Here is a 24,743-nt window from a genome sequence, read left to right as displayed (position 1 = left end):
TGCATATATGTTATGTCTAGAACGTGCGCTGATCAGTCCGAACAACAACCACTGTGTTGAAATAACCTTGAAGGCCTCGGCACTCACTGTTCAGACAAAGCTTACCAAGCAAGGCTGCTACTATAGAAAAACATATTATTCTTGTGTGAAGCAAAACATGCTGCTAAACTCTAAACATTTATAATAATGTGTGCCATGTGCAAAGGCAGCAGAAAGGGAAAATGGTGTTTAAACTTCTAATAAGCTCATGTCAACTTAACACAGTGTAAAGGCAAGGCTCATCCCCATGACACCCTCCCTTGAGCACGGAAAAGAAAAAGGGGCAATTTTGGAAAGCAGAGTTCAAGAACGACAGTCAGAATCAAGTTCAAATTGCCACAGTGAAAAAACGGGAACAAACTCTATACATTTTCAATTTTAGCCACGGAAATATGGAAGCCAATAGGGCTGGGTGGAAAAAAATGAAATTGAGAAAAACAATTTTCCCCAAAAATATATCCGATGTCCAACATGGGACTTCGGCCATGTGAGAGAGAGAGAAGCAATAACACATCTCACTCCAACAATGTATATGCAAAATATGTAGCAACAGCCTCCCATAGGAAGTCACTGTCCTCATCTGAAAACAGTTCAGCCATCCAGTTCAGCCATGGGAAAGAACATACATGTTCCTCAATTACTGGAGCCTCTAACATCATCAGAGGGCAACTCGGTGTGTCTTCAAGGAAGCTGCGTGCCAAAAAATCTTGCGCCGCTGCGAAAACATTCCAATGTCCCAGGACTCCATACATCGCTGCAAAGGCCATAATCCCTCCGTCAGAACAAAGCAATTCATGAGCAACTAAGGGGCTCATAAGCTGATCATAATCCGCATTGGGAGACACCATATTGCAGAGACACAAATCCAGGGCCAAGTCGAAATCTCAACTCAGGCAATGAAAGACAGGCTGGACGCATGTAAAGAAGGAAAATCAAAACGAAAATCCATAAACTGCACTCAATGTAGCAAGAGGCAGCGCTCCATAATATTCAAGCATTCGGTTGCGGAGCAGCAACAGTTGTGACAGATCTTCTCGCAACACAGGACGTGCATCCATTTTGAACTAAACAAAACAACAGAAGTACGCCAGCAACGAGAGCAAGCATTAAGGGAAATCCACCAAACAGGCTGGAAAAAATTGAATGAAAAAATGCCGGTAACACACCAAATATAGTTTGAAAAGAAGTCACAAGGCCACTGCTAACAACTTTAAAAAAGTGAGCCAGCCCCGTGATGGAGGATGCCTTAAAGATAGTGTGAATTAACTCACCGAAATGCAAGGGCAAATCCATATTTAATAAAACATGCACCTCTGTGCGGGTGTTTGCCACGTGAAGGACAAATGTTTCACGAGCAGATGTGAGGGCGACTTCTTTCTGAGACAATAGAGCTCTTATATGATTCATCTTGTTGAACTCGGCTTTCAAGGTCGGAATCGTCGGCCAGATGGAAACCTCAAGCTTCCCATGCGGAAGAGGGAACATTACATTTTTACAACAAACTACACGCTCACTGACTGTAACCACGGAAGGAATTCCGGCTACCATCCCACAACAATCTTCATTATTTAAAAGTAAATAATTCCCGTTTGCCAGTAATGTGAATGTGGGTATGATAGCAGGTGCTGGTGTACCTTTTAAAATACATGCTAAATGTGTCTCGTTCTGGTTACAACAGCCATGTAATTGGATATTCCTACACATTAAGGAGTGATCTGGTGTTGTATTGCAATCCTCACCATTTAAGTAAACCTCTTTTCCCTCCTAAGGCACCTATAGGTAAATGGTAGTGACCAAGCTTCATGAAGATAAGCGGTGCCCAGAGGTTCATATCTGCCTATTGCATAGCTCTTCATACAGGCCTCGAACTTGAAAAGTGGAAAAGGTAAAGTTATCAATCCGTGGATAAGCCACGTTGCCGAATTTGTCTCAGCCACTGAAAATGGTAACGGTTCTTACTTTTCAATGTGTAACATAGAAAAAGTTGCATCTTTCATTGACATAAAATGTTGCTTTTCAGTCAAATTAAACGGGTCAAATAATGATGAAGTATTCATGTAGTGCCAAGGCACTTTCCCAGATTTTAGGGTCTGCAAGGTCCAGGCAAACTGCGTAATGGAACGCAATTGATTTTGACCATGGTACAAAACAGACACATCTTCTTGCACAATATCAACAACAGATGAAACAATATTATCTAATGTGTAAATGCGGGAAGAAAGCGTGTTAATGCTGTTATCCACAACTGCTAGCACTTTTTCTAAATTTGCTTGATCTATAGCTCTAATGCGGGAAGCCGCCTCAATTTGGGACAGTTTCCAAACTTTGTTGTAAATAGCATATATCCATCTTTTAGATCTGCCGGAAGCCGTGCCTTTCACAAAATCATTCAAATCAACATCGTCAGTCAATTTAGATAAATGCATCTTAACTGACGCCAAAGTGGAATGTTTGAGCCAACTCTGACATAATTTGCCTACAGAATAGGTAGTCACAGAATGGCCACTTTCAAAACGGGGATCCACCCTGACCTGTATGTAGCCTTAAGCTAAACCCAGAAAACGATACTGGCAAGAATCAGCACTTTTGTGCCACAGCAACCAACCCTTAGGATCCAAACTGGATATGTTAAAGGAAGAATTCAGTAACAGAGTCTGTAATTCTCTGATGGAAAACTTGGTATAATTATTCCAACCGGAATATTCTTCTAATTCAGGAAAAGAAGGAGCATTTAATTTTTTAGTAGTAGCCAATCCAAAGCAAGTTGTTTGTGAAATTGTAGACTTTAAAAACAACATATGGTTCGGGATGAGGCATGCACGATGCAAAGCCTCTGTGCTTTGCACTTGCCAATCTTTAGAACCCCAAACAGATTTGAGATCAATAGTATCTTTCCACAGTTCGTAGCCCCCAACAGCCAATTGGTCTAAAAAGGACTTGGAATACAATAATTTTGTGTGGGTAAGTCTAACCTTGGAAGTGTACTTTTCGGTCATTTTAAAATAAAATGCATTGGGATTTGTCTGATTAAAATCAGTAAAATAAGTGAATCTCTTTAAAAGAGAAGCAGAACTGCCTTGTGCAGGAGCAGGACAATGTTCCCATTGTGTATAATTAACAGTATTCCTCCTGGTATTAGCTTTATGCAGGTAGTGATTGCCAAAGTGTTGGTAACAAAACAAATCACCATAATTCGCGGAATCTAGATACAGATAGTCAGCATCAAAGGGAGTATAATATTGCAAATCTGAAAACAAAGCTTCTACTGCCTGAACATCCCAATCATCAGAACGTATATTTTGTTTAATCACATCCCCCATAGAAACCCATAGGACATTTGGGACATTTATAACCTCTGTGGGCCCGTGGATTTGAAATCTAATAGCATCCCACACAATCCCATCTAAGTCGGGCCAAGCAGTGATGTTAACAAAAGCCAGGTCCCTCTTCAATCTGTGTGATAAGGAATGGGGAGCCAATGTTCCATTATTATGTCAAATGCATGTTCTCTCTTCAACATAATGTCCGTTGACAAGGTGGAAAAAATACACCACAAATCCAATTGACACGAACAGGTAAATCGAAAAAAGCACCAACCAAATGTAGGTCCAAGGAGGAATCAAAAAATGTTTTTTAAACCATGTTGCAAAAACAGAAATCTTTGAAGGGGTCTTTGATGTGTGAGAGTCAATGTCAAATGAAAATCTGGATTCAGTAGCCCTACAAGTATGCAAATCTGGCATCGATAAGTCAGTGGGGTAAGTATATTCAGTCTCATCAAGGTGAGCATCAGGTGGTGAACTCAATAAAGGACTTGAAACGGCAGGCATCTCGACGGCAGCATCAGGCCTGGGGTTAAGAGCCGGGGCCAAAACAGAATTTCTCAAAATCGATGGACATGAGACTGCCGGTGTCATACTAGGAAGAATCGGCCACTCTGTTTAGTTTGACATTGTCAATGGAGATGTACCTTTTTTCCTTACGACCTGGAAGTGGTGGTAAAATGACTGTTCTTGTGCCCTTCACGCCAAGCACTGGAACCGGAGCTCGATATGAGGGACCAAATTCTTTCTTGTTTTCGATCTTCTCTCGAACCAGTTCTCCAACTTGGGGTAGCCAGCCAACTGCCGGAATCTGCAACGCAGCATCAGATGTTGAGGGCAAGTGTTCCTTTGCAAGACTGTCTCTCGTCTTTTGTAGATCCTGAAAAACATTACAATGTTCATCTACGTCAAAGGAGGCAGCAACCGCCGCCTGGTCTAGACCGTCAAGGTCCGGGACGAACATCTTGATACGAAAGAGCATTTCGTATGGGGTCCGCCCACCCAGAGATCTTTTAGGGAGATTGTTAAGGGCGCGCTGCACGCTATTGAGGTGGGCCAGCCAATTCCTGCCAGTGCCTATAACCATAGCTGTCAAAGACTGCTTTAAATCTCGGTTCATTCGTTCCACAACACTATTACCCTCAGGTCTGTATGGAGATGAAAACTTGACTTGGACCCCCAACGAAATCATGACATCCTTATACGCCTTAGAGGCGAAAGCAGGACCCTGATCCGAATGGAAGGTTCCACAGGTAAAAATCCCTACAAAGATACACAAGTCTCTTATGACAGTTCGCGAATCAGCGCTGCGGTGTGGCCACACCCACACAAAGCGTGTGCATGAATCAACTGCAACTAAGATATACTTATACGCAGTATCAGAGGAAAAAGGACCGCAGTGATCTAAATAAACAGAACTAAGTGGTCTATTAGAAATGTACAACTGTGTCTGGGGCGGACGCGTAGTAGTCGAAGGCTTAATCTGCAGGCAAATGTCACATTGAAGGACATAATCGCGCGTCTGTTTGTACAGTCCCCGCCACCAGAAACGTTGTTGCAACTGAGATACAGTAGCCGAAACGCCTGCATGCGCAGACGCAACACCTTCTTAGGCAGCTGTAATCAGTGTGGACCTGTGGTCCGCGTTGGGAATCAATCTTTCACCAACGTCCGGTATTTTCACATAAGGAACTTTATCAGGACTTAAGTGATATGAATACATTGAAGGGAACCCCTTAGGATATTTACTTCCCTTCTCAGTTGCGGCATCATCAGTCATCATCATTATCAATCTTACTTTTGGAACGTGTAACTGCTGCAACCAAATATGTTCATACTGCTGATTTTGCGGCCTCATCTGCCATATTATTGCCAACAGCGTGAACTCCCACGCGCTGATGACCGAGAGTATGAATTACATACGCGAGTGGCAACTGCTCTTTAAGCTCAGCCACTCGAACCCAGATCATTTTATGTTTTATCTTGCTACCTTTGGAATCATGAAAATCATTCTGAATCCAAAAGAACAGGTTTTCATTGTAAGACTGGACACAGTAGTAAGAATCACTCGTACTCCAACACAAGCATCAGAGCTCTGCCAATTGTGTGGTACAGTCAACTAAAGTCTGCGTATGCACGACTATGGACTTGAATTTATCATTCACCATGGTACCTACCACAATGGCGCAAGCTGAGACTTATGCGTGCTTAGACCCATGCGCAACTTGCGCTGAACCATCAGTGTAAATGATACAATGGAAATCCTCCAAAGGTCGCATAGTCAATGGCGCAGGATGAACGAAATCATACTGCAAAAACTCTTGTGACTGTAAGGAGGCATCAAAAATAAACGTGACTTCCGGAGATGTCAATGATGCAGCCCATTGTATCCACCGGGGGTGCAAAGCTGTAGAATTTGGTATACTGGCTTTTGTCACTGCCTCTAGTGCACGTTACGGGGTAACAACCAACATGCGTTTTCCCTGTGACAGTGCACGTTCCTTGAGAATCGCCATTTGCACTGCTGTCAACTTTTACCACAGTGGAAAACAGTATTTCAGCCGAAGTTGACAAGTGTGACTTGTAAGCGATAGGTACTGTGTCACCTTTGTTAAAAGTAAGGTAAGTGAAACCCACCGCCCCAGGAATGATTCTTATCACCAGGTTGGTGTGGTTATCACGAGTCAGTAAGAATTTAGATTCTAGAAGATCAGCCTGCGTAGATTGCAAGATGACTGAATGTTCAGGCAGCCAGCACAATTTGGTGAAAGTAGGTTGTATCAAAGCATACAAAGGCTTGATACGCTGGGCATATTCGGGAATGTAAGTACGCCCGAAATTAAAAAAACCCAGCAAGGACTGTAATTTTTTCAGTGTTGTAGGAGCGCGCAGCTGTGCGCATTTCTCCAAGAAGTGAGGAGCCAATCCTCGACCCTCAATGTTGAGCTCATAGCCCAGGAACAACACTGTGTACTCTGCAATGTGAGACTTTGCAAAGTTAAATTTGTAACTGAAGTCCGCAAAGTTACAAATTATGCGGTCAACGCGACACAGATGCGCCCAAATTTCGTCGTCTGTGAGATAGATGTTATCCACATATGAACACGCATCCGGGTCAACTCTCTCTAAGAGAAAGACAATACAGGCAGCAAACACACCCGGACTATTCATATAGCCCATGGCCAGGCGTTTAAATTGGCGCTGTTTGCCGCCACTGGTAAAACTGGTCCATTGGGAACTTAGACCATCCAAATTGTGGGCAAAAAAACGTTGGATATGTCAAGTGTGGTTTTAAACCGTTTTAGCACAAGACCATCCACCAAAGCAGAGCTGTGGGTATTCTGTACTGCACAGGTACGGCAATGCGAGTTCAAATGCCGGTAATCCAATACCAAACGGTATGAACCGTCAGGCTTGGTCACAGTAAAAAGTGGGTTATTCATTGGTGACACACAAGTTTCAATCACTCCCTGATATTCCAATTGCTCAAGGATTTCCGCAACGGAAGCCTTACCTTCACGCCGGATGGGATATTGAGGTTGAGGCTGTGGCATAGACCGTAAGGGAATCTCGTGGTGCGGGGAAAATGTATCCCAACCACAGTGCTTACGGTACAGAGCCGGCGCAAGGGCTTTAGCCCACTCTTCTGCAAAATTCAGAGCATGCTCCTTGGATACCGTGTGCGCGAAACTGGGGAGGATTACCTACTCCCCTCTCGGAGCTGCGAGAACAAAAGGTGGGAGCCAGTCAGCCTCCGCTAACAAAATGTCATAGGTAGTTGTAACATTTTCCCAAAATACCCCTTTTATGGTACGTTGTATTTCACCTTCATTTAAAAGGACAATTTCTTAAAGCCTATCAGGGGGAGCTACTCTGGTATCAGCTGTCTCCACAGCAACATATTGATCAGTCGCTGTCACCTTCAGTAGTGGACGCAGGGCCTCTCGCACCATGGTAATCTCCGCCACGCTGTCCAACAACGTAAACACCCATGTCTGATGTCAAAGCTGCGTTCTCACTATCTGTGGCGTATCTCGCTGTTAAAGCGGCAACTTTCTTTTTCTGAAACTTGTGTCTTTTCTGTGAAGAATCGTCCTGCTTGCCTTTTCCGTCTTTCGGACGGGGCTGGTCACGACTCTGCTGGCCACCCCTACCTCTTTCGCTGCTTCCACCACCGGACGATGAGGCCAATGTGTCCTGTAAAGAACGAGGAGAGCGTTGATCAGGAACCTGAAATCTATCAGGCGACTTAATCGTAGTGCGGTCACGCGAATCATAAACTCGCTCAGTAGACGCAGGCACGGGTGATGGGGACGGGACTCCTGTTTCTGTTGCTGTTTCCCCTGTTTTTTTATTTCTGTTCCAATTTTTCTTTAGAGCTGTGGGTTGAACGTCCGTTTCAGACTTCGCACCCTGGGTTTGCTTTTTATCTTTAGCAGTAAAGGGCTTGACACCTAAACTATTGCGACCAATGGTTTTATACGCCGCCTTAATAATTCTCGGTAATTATCGGGGTTTGTTGGCATCGGGGACATCGCGTAAGGCTTTAGCCACTTGAAAGTTCACCGCATCTCCCTTAACATTAGAAAGGACGAGATCGGCAACTACGTCAAATGTGCCAACGAGTCTCATTCCCAATTCAACCACAGCCTCAGGTCTGTGTTCGTCCTGAACACCCTTAATGACCGTCGGAAGGACAGCCATTGACGGAGTGCCGAAGCACCTCGTGTACACTGCCCCAAAAATTCTCCCCCATGACTCAGTCACCGGCTTCTGGTACCAAGTCCTTAGGTAAACTAATTCTAAGAATTCTGTGTTTTTCAACGGGAGTCGAATTAGGAAAAATTGCTTCCAGCTGGTCAAACTTCTCGGCAAGCCAAAAAGGCAAATCATCCTTATCCTGGGGACGCTTGCCCATTACCGCATTGACCATCACAGGACTAAGCTTCATGCCGCTCGGTCCAGCTGGAAGGGCCGCAACACCAGGGGTCCGCCCTGGAAATTGCGGGTAATATATTGAAATAGGGCCCTAATAACACTAATAGAAGAGTCATACAGGGTCCGTAATTCTGCAACGGCAACCGGCCCTCACGAGGATGCGGGGTGAATCCGGCCAAGAAGCGCCTGGAATGGACAAAGGACCCAATCTAGCCGCCGTTACAGTGTGGGGAAGGGCTCTATCAAACCAAACACGGTGCTGCCATGAAGAAATCGTAATCTCTTGTGTCCTATAAGTGACATATTCCCCGGGCACAGCTGAGTGAGTGTAAGTGTGAAAAACCTGCGTAGCCGCATCCACTGCAGGGAACGTCACCCAAGAGTAGAAAATCTCAAACGGGTAAGCAATCTCAGCACTCACCACCAAAATCACTGCCATGCCCTCCAAACCAACATTATATGTTTGCAAATGATTGCGAACCGCAATGCGACTATGTTGCAGTATAACAATGTTAGCCATAGTGATACACAGAAGAAAAGCTACAATGCAAAACGAAGAAGCACAACTGGGTAGTAATTCAAAAGGAAACCGTTTGGAAAGATTCAAGCTTGAAAAGACCTATGTAACTATAGGTAGGTTTGTCCAACACTACTATTATCCGGAAACAATAGTGAAGGGGTTAAGGACTGTTTGAAGTACTACTCAAGTGTCATGTAATAAGACCTCCAGCGTTGGGCACCATGTAGCAGGGATTCTGCTCGTACCCAGAACTGTGCATTGAGACTTGGAACCTGAGTGAATTAGGGTGTACCAAAACTCACCTTAGTAGCCAAAATCCCCTACCAGACTAGCAATCAGTGTCTCATTGGTTCTTCCATAACCCCAATGATTAGACAACCCAGAACATGGAACTTAGAATACCTCAGGCAATGTGGAACACATGAACACTCTTTAGTTATACTCTCATACCAGTCCAAAACGGGGAGTAAATAGAGACACGTGCAAGTTTGAAATATTTATTTCTAATGCCCTATTCTCAGGTGCAGTATCTTACCTAATACAAGTAGACATTTTATAAGCAACAAGATTATCAGCATAGTTATTATTCCATAAAATACAAAGGGAGAATGCATGTTATAATGCTAAATGGAAAACAGGTTAGAATACACCTATATCTCACCCTCCCTTGCTAGTAGGTTATTTTATATCCACAGAAGGTCTCTTGGGATTAAAAGGGCGGCCCCATACCTCTGGAGAAATGGATCACATCAGTTTCTGCACCAGCTCTCTGCATGCGAATGCTCTCCAAGTGTGTGTGATCATGCCTACGCAGTGCATTATTAAACCCGCCAAAATCAGAGGTTGCCACAGCTGTATATATGTTATGTCTAGAACGTGCGCTGATCAGTCCGAACAACAACCACTGCGTTGAAATAACCTTGAAAGCCTCACCACTCACTGTTCAGACAAAGCTTACCAAGCAAGTCTGCAACTATAGAAAAACATATTATTTTTGTGTGAAGCAAAACATTCTGCTAAACTCGAAACATTTATAATAATGTGTGCCGTGTTCAAAGGCAGCAGAAAGGGAAAATAGCGTTTAAACTTCTAATAAGCTCATGTCAACTTAACACAGTGTAAAGGCAAGGCTCATCCCCACGACAATCCCTTGTGCATTTTTATGTTAATTGTAAGCAGATATTCCTAGTGACTATACTGGCATGAACCGTGCTTCTCAGGCATCCAGGATCGTGGGGGAATTTTCAGGATCTATACCTATTACCCCGATACCTCTAATACCAAAGGTTCTCAGCAAGATGAAAGTGGGGCGGGTTTGCCTCATTCTGATAGCCCACAGGTGGCCCGGGCAGCATTGGTTCACAGAACTTCCCCTTTCCATAAAAATCCAGACACATCCACCTACCAACATCCCTAAAGCTTTTGACGATGATCCAAGGGCAGGTCCTTCATCCTGACCTCTCTCCTCTTTTGCGCATGGCTCCTAAATTCCATGAATTCAAAGATCCCAATATACCTCAGGACTGCATGTATATTATTTCCAAGTCAAGGCGGCAGCCCGATTAAGACATAACCGGTAATGTAAAATGTTCTGCCTATGTTGTCTGATATCAAACCTACATCCTCTAAATTCATAATCTGGCAGATAACTACCCTATCTCCCTTACCTCATTCTCGGCTTGTCATCAAACAGTTCATGAAAAAATTATTCCGATTTTTTTTTTTCCTCCAGTAAGGGCTCCTTCACCGAACTGGCCTCTGAGCATAGTTCTATCTCTACTCTTGAAGAATTCATTGAAACCCATACACAGAGCAGACCTAGTTTCCACACAAAGGTCGCCTTGTTAGTAGCGCTCACTCCGACCAGGAGGGTAAAGGAGATCAGGCTTTTTCAACTCAAGAATCCTCTTGAGCCGCATAGGCAATTTAGAACTTCTCAGAACCAATCCAAAATTAATTCCAATGGTTCCTTTGGATTTTCACCTAAATGAACTTCTACTTACGTCGCACTAAACAACTCGGGATAACTGACCAACTGTTGGACTCAGATGCACACACTAGTAAGGGTGCTCCAATCATGAAGGCAACCATCGCTCAATGGATTTCAGCTGCAATCCAGTTCTTCCACTCAAAGGCTGGCAAGCCCCTTGTAGCGAAAACCAGGGTGCACTCAATTAGGGCAGTTTCAACAACTACTACGTTTGCGCAAGTGCCTCTGGAGAAAATATGTTGTGCTGCTACTTGGAAGAGTGTGCTTATATTTACTTACCATTTTTGCCTGGCATTGGTACAGCGCAGTGATGCAGTGGTTGGACAGGTTTTACTACACCACTTATTTCGATAAGGGGAGCATCTTATGGTTCCATGTGTTTGCTTATGTATTTATGCAAATTTTGATGTATGAGATCTCAAGCTCAGTGGGGGCCAAAAATTAAGCCTCACTCGAACAAAGGACAGCCGTTCCCCATTTACAGCCTTTATTCACTGGTACAAACAGCTTCACTTTCCAACAATTAAAAGCATTCGACTGAAACCCTGACGCGTTTTGAGATGTCCTCTTTATCAAGGGTAAAAAACAGTCTCAAAGCGCAAACACGTCTTCACCTTCCTTTCTTTAGCGTTATCGCAGGCCCTGATTCGCGCCTCTGAATGAGTACTGCGTGGCTTTCTGGTAGGTGAAGTCCGTAATTTTGCCCATTGTCTGCATCATCTACTGTGGTTTTAGAGCATCAGTGGTCTTCTGTTGGAGCCTATCATTAGTGACAGCAATTCCACCTTTGGTACCTGCCTCGTCGACCAACCAGCTGGGTGAGGTTACCATGGGTGCCCCTTCAGCGATGCCATTGGCTGCTCTCTCTTTGATAATAACTCGTACCATCATAGAAATCTTTCAAGAACTGGAATCCTCTGATTGCCACAAAGGCATTACCATAGTTTTTTTTCCCAGAATACACCACCAAGCAATATATCTTCTCAGCCACCACCTGAAATCTTTAATATCGAAGGGTCTGAGGATGGAGGCTCCATTTTGATTGGCCTACAGCTTAGCACCTAAGAGACGACTTCAAAATGGCAGATGAGTGAAGAAGATGTCAATCTAACAAGTCATGAGAATCCGGATGACCAGGAAAATTTCACAAAGCAATTCTGAATTCACTTTTTCCAAAAGTGATGAGAACAGCTGATGATGGTAAGCTCACCTGTATTAAGATGCTCATTGTGCTCCTTACTATGATGATAGTACATTTCAAAAGGTACCCATGTGTGATGGATGGAAGGGGGGGGACGTAGAAGATAAGCAACACTACGCTGGTATGATTTTCTAAGGGGTACTTCTTTATTCAGTACATCAATCAGTCAAAATAAGGTCTTCCTCCTGGGATAACAAAGCCGGTGGTAGTGTAGCTCGTGGGTAAGTTGGGTGAAAGTCCTTCCTTCTGCGCTCCTTGTCTTTATGGTCCTTTCTCGTCTGGGGTCCGTAAGGGTGCTCTCGTTAGGACAACCAAGGAAGAAAAAAAGAAAAAGACCCTGGGTTACTAATTTCACCGGAGTTCCGGGTCTGGAAGAAGGGGGGCGGGGAGTGAGAGGATCACCAGGGACTTCCACCAAAACACATCAATCTGTGCAATAGGCGCCTCAGTGTGTGCTCGAAGGAGGAGGTTTTGTTTTAGCGACTCTGAAAACACAGCCCCGTCCCATGACCTCCCTCAACCACCCCTACCCAGTCCCTCCCCGCGAAAAGACGAGTACCCTTATTCGGGCCCGTACCTTGTTTAGCCACACTTCTCCAGAAGCGTGGCGGGGCGGCTCGTGTTCTCGGTGGCCTCCTGGCTTTCTCGTTTCCGTGGATTCTGCGACTTCCGACTCCTCGTTCTCCTTAGTTCCGGGCGCCTCAGTAGCAGGGCTGGTCGACTCCTTCCCCGCTCCGGCTTCTACTGTCGCGCCATCTCCTTCCGGGTAGAACGCCATCAACTCCTCCTTGGCTCCTGATTGGACGACTGATGATGACGTCTCTGGCGTAGTTCCCGTCTCTGGGAAAGCCCAAGCAGCATTAAAGTGGCCGTGGCCGTCCTGCACTCGGGGCGGAAAGGAATAGGTGTTAGTCTTCTCCCTGCCCCTGGCAGACAGGAACCCCCTGACACCATGCTTCAAATTACAGTCCATCTCATAAAGGATGTCCTACAAATTATATCAGATTAATCACCACTGCAGCAGCCCGTGCTGCTGTTATAGGTAGTGCAGCAATTGCTGCAAATGCCTACAAGTACTCTTTCCACAGTTAGCAGCGATGGAGCTGGATGAAAAGGGTGAAGTCTTGAATTATGTCCTTGCCAGGAAAGGAAGAGAATTGAAATATGATGCTTCAACCTCTGGTCCCTTCGCCCCGCCCAGGAGACTCACCCCAGGTTTCATTCTTTAGGGGAAAGAACACCCAATAGATTTGAGCTGCCAGTCTCCAGCATATCAACATATTTCATGTATAACTTTCATGACCCACAGCAGAAAACTCTCAGAGCAATCGGATTAGTGATGAGATTTGGCAGGAGGGACTGAAGGTCATGCAAACACTGGCTAAAGTGTCAGTGGTGGTCTGCGTATATAGATCACAAGACGACCAAATAGAGGGCAATATATTGCGGGCCGTAAGGGGGCTCCGTGCTAGTGTTGGGTTCTGGACTTCTCTACCCTTATCAGTAATGGGGAGGATCGCCATCTCAAAAATGGTGATGTTACCTTGACTCTTATATTATTTTGTGACCCTACCCGTACTCCTCCCACAATCCATTTTTAATACGCTGAATACTGTATTGTCCACTCTCATTTGGGGCGTGGGTCAGAGGCGCATAGGTCTTCGAAAGCTCCACCTACCAACGCAGAGTTGCGGCCTGGGAGTCCCAGACTTCCGAGGATACTACTACGCCAGCCAGCTCCAGTGGCTGTCTTATTGGACTGCAGGCAGGAACTTACACGAAATTGGATTTACGCCGCAGCGGCTAGACCGGGGTGAATTGCACTCTATTGCTGCCAAGGGCTAAGATCCCCTCTGATTGCCCCCTCTGTTACGAACAGCCCTAATATGCTGGAGAAAGGCCCTATCATACACGTCCACGGTGTTCCCCTATGCCCCGAGCGTCCCCATACTGGGCATCCCTACACCACAGGGGAGACTCACGAAGACCACACTACAGGCTTGGACGGATGCTGCGGTGGAGGAGGTGGGAGCTTTCTTTGGCGATGGCACTATGCTGGATCATGACCCCTTTTTACAGGCCACGGGAGCACCACCGCGTCTGTATCTCTTACAGGCCACTGTGACACACTATATCAGAACCGCGTGGGCCCCACAGAGGACTGAACCCCCACACCATACCTTAGTACATCTTATACTATATGGGACCTGGAGGACATTTGGTGCACTGGCTCTACCTTGGGATACGGGCACATGCGGCAATAACACTTACATCCCTTAGAGCACGATGGGCAGAGGACCCCGGGGAGGAGATCGGGGACCAAGCATGGAAACATATGCTGGAACACCCCAAAAAGGTGCCGCGTAACGCGAGGCTTAAATTCATACAGACGATGATACTTCACAGGTCATACCTTACACCAACAAGAATACACCGTATGTTCCGGGACTCCCCCCCCCCCCATTATTGCCCCCGTTGCAAAGGGGATGAGGCGGACTTTATTCACATGCTGTGGTCTTGCCCTCGCATAAGGGGTTATTGGGGAGAAGTGCGCCGCTCTCTAACTTCAGTGACACAACTCCCGGTTACCGGATGAGGCACTCCACTGCCTTATGGGACCTCATAGACGCTCTACGATCCAAAAGGTGCGGCTAAAATTCGCAGACCTGGCACTCATCCTGGCCATTCGGGTGCTCACTATGAGGTGGAAGTCCCCCAGATGCCCTGCAGTCACTGTCTGGCAGTCTGACATGCTTCAATGGGGGAAAGCAGAGGGTGCTGCTCTTCGAAGGGAGGAGGAGAGAGGGCTGAGGAAGCAGTCCATCTCGCTGGAGTGGGAGGCCATGCTACTTGACCTGGAAGCACTGGAGTTGTCTCCTGCACAAGATACTGAGACCCCTTAGGTTATTAGGCTGCCTAGATTTCTGCAGGCATCAGGCCCTGTTCCACTGAAATGACAGGACTCTATCCGGTTCATTACTTCCTTCAGGAGGAGGACTATAGGATGACCCCCGGCAACCATAGTGCTGCTAGTATATGACTGACCAGGAGAGGGTTGGGGGAGGGTTGGGGTGGGTGGAAGACGGGGTTTGTTTATGTTACCAATAGTTTATATAAATATGCACTACTATTGAGGATTCGCCGGAGATGCAACATGACCATTGCAAGCACTGAAATTGATCTTTATCAGCCTGCTCTACCATGTAAGACAATGAATGGTGAAGTGCTACATGAATCTGAAAGAGACACGTTAGTGATAGATTCCTTACCTTAGAATATCCCCAGGCGTCAGACTGGATCCGGAAAATTTTGCGTAGCAATACCCCTGCGCGCCGGCAGGCGTCGTCCGCGGCTCCACGTCCGTCGTCTGCGTCGTTAGCGCCGGAATGACGTCGTCGGAGTACTTAGACGCCACCCATGTGCGCTGACGTCAGTTCTTCTTTTTCACCGCGCCAGCTAGCACAGATCCGGAGAAGCACTACCCCTTAGTCATTTTTTGACTAAACTTTTTTGATCTTTTGATCATTTCTCTACTCGAGTCTTTGACTCTGACGGTGCTGGTATGGATGCCCGGGTTTAAACCCTGCTCCAAGTGCGACCGACTGATGTCGGTTACCGACCCCCATCGCCGGTGCCTCAAGTGTTTAGGCCTCGACCACGACGACCGCACCTGCCCCGACTGCCGGGCCCTGACGTCTAAAGCTAGGCGGGAGCGGTCCCGCAAGCGACTCGAGCTCCAGCAGTCGGCCCCGCGCCGCTCCAGCTCCCGGTCCCACAGGAGGTCGAGGGACGGTCGCGGGGTCGGAGACCTCGCAGCTCCGGGAGTGGACATCGGTCGTCAGGATCCAAGTCCTCAGGTAAGAGGCATGAGAGGTCGGAGAGACGTCATCGTTCCTCCGACCCACCCCGACGCACGCACGATACGGCCCGGGGTTCGGGTGACACCACCCACGCGTCTCCGACGGAGTCGCAGGCGTCGCCGCCTGCCCCACACCTTCGGGTCCCTGGACATGATGCGACGCCAGAGGAGGTCGAGCGGTACCTCATGGCCATGAGGTCCCTCCCTTCTCAGCCGGGTCCCGTGGCGCCTCCGAGCCCAACGGCCCCGGCTGGAGGGCCTAGCGGGTCGGGTGCTTCGGCCCCGGCGCCGCCGGCGACTTCGGTCCCGGCGCCGCAGGCCCTCACTGGATCCGCTTCCGGATCCGGGTCGTCGCCGGTCGACCTCACGACCTCACCGGCGCTGGCCCTGCAGGTGTGGCGCCCGCTATGGACGCCGTCCCCAATCCTCCCTTTGGTCCGGATCTGGTGCCGGAGCGGCGCCGCTGGGCGCCACTCTCGACGGCCTTTGGAGATTTCTATTTCCACGAACCGGCCCCGTCTGTTGACCCTGCTCTGCAGTAGATGGGTGACGAGGGTGATTGGGAGGGGTCTGTGGACCCTCTGGCACAAGAGAGACAGTCTCAACAGGACTGGACATATGAGCTTGGGGGGGCCAGTGGAATTCACACTTCGCCAGACACTAGATTTGTCTCCCCTCCCACCGTGGCTACGGAGGAGGGGGCTACTTACAGTGTAGTGTTGACGAGGGCGGCTAAGGCCTTACACCTTCAGCTCCCCGTCGCATCCGTGAGGACTAACCTCCTCACTGAGGTCCTTAAACAGCAGGCAAGCTCCACTGAGCCTCGGCTGCCGTTTAGTGAGGCCTTGTGTGACGTTCTTGTGGGCACTTGGTCCAAGCCCGCCACAGGTCCGCCTGTGGATAGGAACGTGGCCAGACGCTACCGCCCGGCCCCGGGCGACCCTTGCTTTTTGTCCACCCATCCCACACCCGAGAGCCTGGTCATCCAGGCCTTCACTTCCCAGACCGCATTCCCGACGGCTCCGCCCGATCGGGAATCCAAGAGGTACGAACAATTCGGGAAGAAAGTGTTCTCGTCCCTGAGTTTGGGACTGCGGTCTGTCAATACCGCATGCCTCTTGGGCCGCTACACCCACACCCTGTGGGACACGGTCGCGGACGTGCTGCCACAATGTCCGGAGGAGGTCCGGGCTAAACTCGCCCAAGCCCTTGTGGAGGGCCGAGATGCAGCACGATATTCCATCCGGTGTGGGCTGGATACCACGGACTCACTGGGCAGGGCTATGGCAACGACGGTGGCGGTTCGACGCCACGTCTGGTTGAGGTCCGCCAACTTTTCGGCCGACGTCCAGGCCACTCTTCTGGACATGCCGTTCGATGGCCGTCGCCTCTTTGGCGACAAGGCAGACCATGCGCTTGAGCTTTTTAAGGACTCCAGGGTTACGGCCGAGTCCTTGGGCCTCTCGGCCACACGCTAGCATTCGGGTGCCTTTCGCTCCTTTTGTTGCCACGGAAGGGGCGCCCCCACACGTGCTGCCAGCCACGCACCGCAGAATGTTCAACAGCGCGGTGGTGGCCGTGGAAACCACCGTGGCGGCGGTCGGGGACAACGGCGAGGCCAGTCCACACCTCCCCCCGCAGCACCTGCCTCAAAACCTTCCTAGTCCGTGTTTTCATGCCCATGTGACGCCAGTAGGGGGCATGGTTCGCCATCACCTCTTCCACTGGCGCACTGTCACGTTGGACAGGTGGGTGCTGTAAATCGTCTGAAGGGGCTACTCCCTCCCCTTCGAGGTGACCTCTCCAGCCATGCCACCGCAATTCCACCGCGTGTCAGGGGATCACTTGCAACTTCTGCAAGAGGAAGTCACGGCCCTCTTGGCCAAGGGGGCCATCGAGCGCGTTCCTGGACCAGAAGTAGGGTGTGGTTGTTACTCCCACTACTTTCTGGTACCCAAGAAGGGCAAAGGGGGCCTACGCCCTATCTTGGACCTACGGAACGTCAACGGCTTGCTCCGGAAGGAGAAGTTCAAGATACTGACTTTGGCTCAGGTCTTAGCTGCCCTGGACCCTGGAGACTGGATGGTAGCGTTGGACTTGCAGGACGCTTATTTTCACATCCCCGTCCTGCCGGCCCACCGGCGTTACCTGCGGTTCACGGTAGGCCACGAGCACTTTCAGTTTACCATGCTCCCCTTCAGCCTTACCAGCGCCCCACGGGTGTTCACGAAAGTGATGGCGGTGGTCGCAGCTCATCTGCGCAGGTTAGGGGTGTCAGTCTTCCCCTACCTCGACGACTGGTTGTTGAAGGCGGGCTCGCCCCAGACAGTCGTAAGCCACCTCCAGACTACGGCCGACCTCCTGCACTTGCTGGGGTTCTCCATCAACATGCCGAAGTCGCACCTGTGTCCCTCTCAGAAGCTCCTCTTCATCAGGGCGGTTCTAGACTCGGCGCAGTTTCGGGTTTATCCTCCCGAACAGCGGGTTCGGGATATTCAGGCTCTGATTCTAGATCTTTCAGCCTTTATCCCGAGTTTCGGTCAGGTTGACGCTGCGGCTTCTGGGGCTGATGGCCTCCTGCATCCTTCTGGTGCATCACGCCCGGTGGCGGATGCGGGCTCTGCAGTGGGACCTGAAGTTTCAGTGGGCCCAGCATCAGGGCAACTTGTCCGATCATATCTTGATCTCGGAGGGCACTGCAAGGCAGTTGCAGTGGTGGCTCACGGACCGCGATTTGGTCAGTGGCAGATCCCTCTCCCTACCCCACCCAGAGCACGTGGTTGTGACGGACGCGTCCCTCCAGGGCTGGGGAGGCCACATGGGAGAGGAGGAGATCAGAGGCCTCTGGTCTCCGGCGGAGTCCCCGCTCCATATCAACCTATGGAGCTGCGGGCGATCCGACTAGCACTGAAGGCATTCCTCCCCGCTGTCCGGGGGAGTGTAGTGCGGGTGTTCATGGACAACACCACCGCCATGTGGTACTGCAACTAACAGGGCGGGGTGGGGTCGTGGACCCTATGCCAGGAGGCTCTGCGCCTCTGGTAGTGGCTGGAACATCAGGGCGTGACCCTGGTGGATCAACACCTGGCAGGTTCTCTGAATGCCAGGGCGGACGAACTCAGCCGTCGGTGCATGATGGATCACGAATGGCGTCTGAACTCGGACGTGGCGCAAGGCCTCTTTTAACAGTGGGGAGAGCCTTGGTTAGATCTATTCGCCACAGAAGAGAACGCGCAATGTCATCAGTTCTGCGCGTTGGAATTTCCAAGGCGGAACTTGCTCGGAGACGCTTTTCGTCGCAAGTGGAGTTGCGGTCTATTGTACGCCTTTCCCCTATACCACTTCTGCCCAGAGTGCTGAAGAAGATCAGGCGCGACCGGGCCCAGGTTATCCTTGTGGCTCCGGACTGGGCACGAAGATACTGGTATCCCAAGCTACTCAGCATGTCAGTTGATCCCCTGATTCGTCTGCATCTTCGGGAGGACCTTCTGTCGCAGCAGCAGGGGACGGTCCTCCACCCGAACCTGTCCAGTCTCCACCTACAAGCTTGGAGATTGAGCGGCGGCAGTTGAGGCCATTTGACTTGCCTCCTGAAGTCTGTAATGTCATTCTGGCAGCCAGGCGTCCCTCCACAAAGTCGGTATACGCCTGCAGGTGGAACAGATTTGTGGCATGGTGCACAGCAAATGCTGTGGATCCACTCTCTGCACCCCTTTCTGAGGTTCTCCTCTTCCTTCTTTCTCTTGCCCAGCAGGGCTCTGCTCTGGGCACTATCAAGGGGTACCTTTCTGCCCTTTCCGCCTTCTTAAGGCTACCTGATCTGCCTTCATTGTTCAAGTCCCCAATTGTAAATAGGTTTTTGAAAGGCATCACACACATGTTCCCTCCTGTTCCTTTTGTGATGCCCCAGTGGGACTTGAACCTTGTTCTTACTTACCTAATGTGTGCTCCCTTCGAGCCGCTCCATAACTGTCCTCTCGGTCTTCTTACTCTGAAGACTTTCCTGGTTGCCATCACCTCTGCCAGGAGAGTGAGTGAGCTCCAGGCTCTTTCTTCCACACCTCCTTTCCTCTCTGTCCATCCGGACAAGGTTGTGTTGCGGACAAGACCCTCTTTCCTGCCCAAGGTTGTCACGGCCTTCCACATCGGGTAGTCCATTACCTTGCCCACCTTCTTTCCGCATCCCTCGAAAGAGGAAGAGAGGCTCCACCGTCTGGACCCAAAACGTGCGCTCTCTTACTATCTGGATCGCACACGCCAGTTCCAGGTGAATGACCAACTCTTTGTTGGTTACGTGGGCACTAAGAAGGCAAAGGCGGTGCACAAGCGGACCATTTCTCGGTGGATCATCTTGTGTATCCAGGTGTGTTACTCCTTGGCTAAGAAGGAGCCCCCTGTTGGATTGAGGGCTCATTCCACTTGGGCCACGGCAACTACCACTGCCCTGGGCCGAGGAGTGCCCTTGCAGGACATTTGCCAGGCAGCTACGTGGGCCTCGCTGCACACGTTTGGACGACACTACTGCCTGGACAGCCAAGTCCGGAGGGATGGCTTCTTTGGCCGTTCCGTCCTCCAGGACTTTCTGGTGTGATTATTGGTTCGCAGGCCCACCACCGGGGTTGGTATTGCTGGAGTATCTATTCTAAGGTAAGGAATCTATCACTAACGTGTCTCTTTCAGATGTACAAGTTACTACTTGTGTAACGATATATCTGTAAGAGACATTAGTTTGTGATATATTCCTTACCGACCCACCCATCCTCCCCGTTCTGCGAACCGATATCTAGGGTTAAGGTCATCCCCTTTTAGGGCCCTAGTTTCATGGCACCAGTGTTGGTTCTATCATGGCTCTGCGTATCTGGCGCGGAAAAGCTGTGTATCAGAACTGACGTCCGCGCGCATGGGCGGCGTCTAAGTACTCAGACGACGTCATTCCGGCGCTAACGACGCTGACGACGGATGCGGAGCCGCGGACGACGCCTGCCGGCTCGCAGGGGTATTGCTACGCAAAATTTTCCAGATCCAGTCTGACGCCTGGGGATAATCTAAGGTAAGGAATCTATCACTAACTAATGTCTCTTACAGATATATCGTTACACAAGTAGTAACTTGTGCTTCATGTACTGTGATTGATGGAAAAAGGGAGAAAAAGACTGTATGTAAAAGAATATCTCCCTAATATACATGTTATAATGCGGTCACCAATAAAGTGTGTTTAAAAAAAAAAAAAGTCAGTGGCGGTCCCATAGTTGTAGACGAAGCATAAGACCCCAGACAACACTCCAGCCTGTTACATTGGGCATCAAATGGCAGAGACTATTGTGCTGCAAGCAGCTCAAAGGAGGCGCCAGTATCCGACCTCTACATGCACTGCTTCCCATGAGAGTGAAGGGAGGCAAATGGATAACATTGAGAAGCGAGTATCCTTAGTCTGTGCTGCTTCTAGCTGGACTGCTATGCCCTGGCTGTTCTCATTAGGTGCAATGCCAGATGTGGTTGAACTTTTTAAACTGATACTGGAAAAAAAAGCACAGCAATGTAAAGTCTTGCAAGAGGGTGAGCGAGCCGCTATTGGACATAGCCAATACAGGTATTATGCAGCTGGTGGAGGCAGCAGTCCTTCTTGGGCAGTGTTGGTTGAGATGCTTATTGTTTAGGCAGGAGGTCCAAAGCAAGACCTGATTCAATGGCAAGACTCTCTTTGAATGACATCTGAATGACATCTAGCAGACCACAATACTGCAAGGTTACAGCCCATTGTTCAGCTATGTAGCTATTGTTCAGCTACATAGCCAGCAGGCCTTTTATGGAGCTAGAAGCAGAAGCCAATTTAGTATCAAGAATATAAACCATACCCTTTCTTGCCCGACCAGCTACTTCAGCAGTCATACTGCCAGATGTACTAGCCGCAGCCACTGTAAATGGTTCCACACCCATTGTCATATACTGAGCAGTCATTGCATCGCGGAGGGAAGAAAGCAGTCCAAATTGCAAGACCCCAATAGGTGCACTGACTCCTCTCAGACACTGGCCTCAATTCGATGCCCAGTGGGTAGGAGCATTACTGTTATTCTCAACGACTGGAACACGAAAACATGAGACAGATGGGTCCTCAACCTTGCACTATATGGTCATACCCTAGGGCTCATCCAGAGGCCCTGCAGGTTCCACCATGCATTACTAGGCACCAACACCTCGGCTACCTTCAAAAATCCTCTCCTCTCTTTAAAGAAAGGAGTACTTGGACTTGATCTTTTATAACAGCGCATTGACAATTACCTGGTCCACGTACGTTAGAATAGTGGCAAGATAAATTGTTACCATTAGGATATGTCTTGTTTTTCCAGAACCGCCAAGAATTGATTGCTAAAACATATGGAATAACTTCTTTCAGTTGAAAAGTGACGCCTAACTTTTCATAATTGCTCCTCTGATTTTGTATGATAATAATTTGTTAGGGTTTTTCAGTTCATTTGATATTTTATAATATGTTATATCAACATGCAATATTAACCATTATTTTAACTTCTGCATATCCCCAATAAAATACATTTTTTAAAATTGCCTCAGTATCTACGTGGCAATCAATCATTCCCTTACTTCAGGAGGAAAGTTAAACTACTTCTTCTCAATAAGTTCCTAAATCCTCCCCTCTAAATCATCTGACTGGCCTGATGCTCCTACCCCACAGCACCCAATTAAATATGATCATCAATGCCTCGGGGAAAATTGTGCCTCTACTCTCCCCCCTTCGCAACCCCCTACCATAAGTACCTCAGAACTATATCGTTCACATATCCTACTGTCTATCATATATTTCTTTTATATACTGTTCCTTTATATTTTTATTCACTCCATATGTAACCTATGTAGTTGCTGCTGTGCGAACTCTGTAAAGCGATCTGCCTTTGGGTCAAGTTTGTGCTATACAAAACTCGGTAAATAAAATAAATAAATTGTAATACACTAGTTGCTGTTACCTGATTGAAGCATGTGAATATATGAAAAATCCAACCTCAGAGAAGAAATAAGTTAGGTACTCATTTGCGGCCCACCCTCCTCCCCAGGCTGAAGTTAGCCTACCGTGTATATATACTCTTTCATGCTTGTGTTGCAATGTTGGATATTGTGGTTCCTGCAGGGGGAGTGGTGATGGGTGCGCACTCACCTGATTTGTAGAAATGTGGGTGTTTGCCAATAGGCGATTGTTTGGAAGTTTTCACTCGCACTTAAAGTTGATGGTGCTATTTAAATGTAACCATGGGACTCCCAGCTTGGCCTCAGGAAATACTTCAAGCATGTCCATTTTTGAAAGATAACAAGTCTGTAGAACTGTACCTTCAAGGAAGAACCCTATTTTGTCTCTCTCTTTCCATTAAGTTGTAAGCAGTGAAGTTTACTGTGTGCTTTAGTAATGCCTATGGTGTTCTTTTCTCCTCTCCTCCCCTCTCCTCTTCTCCCCTCTCCTCTCCTCTCCTCTCCTCTCCTCTCCTCTTCTCACCTCCCTTCCCTTCCCCTCCCCTCCCCTGCAGTGGATGAAGGTCCAGTGTACGCCATGTGCATGGCTGGGTCAGGAGACCAGGCAACGCTTGCTCGTTGGATCTCCGGCTTGCAGGAAACCAACCCAGTTTTAGGCCACACTTCTGTGATATTCCGGCTAGAATCTGGGACCCGTGAGATGCAGGCCGCGGCAGAACCACTAGAACAGCACACAGATTACATGGAGCTACGGAGACAGACAATGACTCAATAGTTCTGCCACCAGACCTTGTGGTGGTGCAGGGTAAAAAGTATTTGCTTCCCACGAGACTCCGCTACACAAAGGTGCACCTTTGTGACATAGGAGTGGACTGTAGAACACCTTGCACAAGACCCCTCAAAAATCTTTCATATTGGTTTTAACAAATGACAGGAAAATCGATTTCACTCTGCATGTAGCATCACAGCTGTGTAACAAATCAGGTGTAAGAGATTCACCAAAACCAGCTGCAGAGTTAGACATTAAACAGAACTTGACTTTTTACCGCTTACTCATCTTCCTCATTGTGATTGGTTTTGGACATTTTTCCTTGCTGAAAAGGTATTTATTTGGGCCGATAGGCTCAACAACAACAATGGCTGGATTCTTATGAGAATTTCTGCACTCTGTCTGAAACTTGGAACCAGAAGAAGCTGTAAACTAATGTCAGACTTGGTAGCGACCTGTGTGTACGATAACTGCTCTTTTCTTGACTATAGTATTTCTGTGTCATGAAAAGTTCTCTGAATTAAGTAAACAGTAAAATGATTGTGCACCTATTTCCTAATCCTTCACCTGCACTATTTTACCCTTTCAACCTTTCAAAATAATTTGCCTTGATGAAGAACTCCAGTTGCAAGTAAATATTTGTTTTCCAGTACGGTTTCCAATAACTCGCAGGTCCGCTTTAAAGGCGTCATTTTTGAAGCGCAAAAGGCAACTGAAATGCAATACAAACAGTAACAAAGCAATGTGATGTGTCACAGACCGATAAAACTGCATCCAAATGTCACTGGAAAGGTTGGAAACAGAACAAAGTTTAAGGAAAGTATTTCGGCCATTTGAGGTTGAGCCTACTAAATAGCACAGCTGACTGGTTGTGAAAGACATATTATGGGCTTACCATTAACATACAGATACTTGGAGCCTGCCCATTGCTTTCCATTTGGTTGGCTTGACTGCCACTCTCATTTGTTTACTTATTATTCAAGCTTGTCATTCTTGTGTTTGTCCCTCCCATGGAGCATAGCCTCTTTACCATCTCTTTTGATTAACTGACTTCTATGCTTCCACTGCTTGCTTTTCAAGCACTACCTTTTTCGTTACGCACTCCATGTACTAGTGTATTCTAGCT

The 24,743-nt window shown here is 48.1% G+C and overlaps 1 protein-coding gene across 2 annotated transcripts in view; it reads left to right on the top strand.

The window, feature by feature from the left end:
- ECSIT (ECSIT signaling integrator) overlaps positions 1–24,158 on the top strand; it is a 113,699-nt gene extending 89,541 nt beyond the window's left edge. For both annotated transcript variants that reach the window (XM_078684294.1, XM_078684304.1), the window contains exon 8: positions 23,403–24,158. In XM_078684294.1, coding sequence (XP_078540420.1) covers positions 23,403–23,623 — 221 coding nt within the window. In that variant the 3' untranslated portion in view covers positions 23,624–24,158. The remainder of the gene's footprint in view (positions 1–23,402) is intronic.
- The last annotated feature ends 585 nt before the right edge of the window (positions 24,159–24,743 follow it).

Source organism: Lissotriton helveticus, chromosome 1_1 (genome assembly GCF_964261635.1).
Source record: "Lissotriton helveticus chromosome 1_1, aLisHel1.1, whole genome shotgun sequence".
Taxonomy (NCBI): domain Eukaryota; kingdom Metazoa; phylum Chordata; class Amphibia; order Caudata; family Salamandridae; genus Lissotriton; species Lissotriton helveticus.
This window is presented reverse-complemented; position numbering and strand designations above follow the sequence as displayed.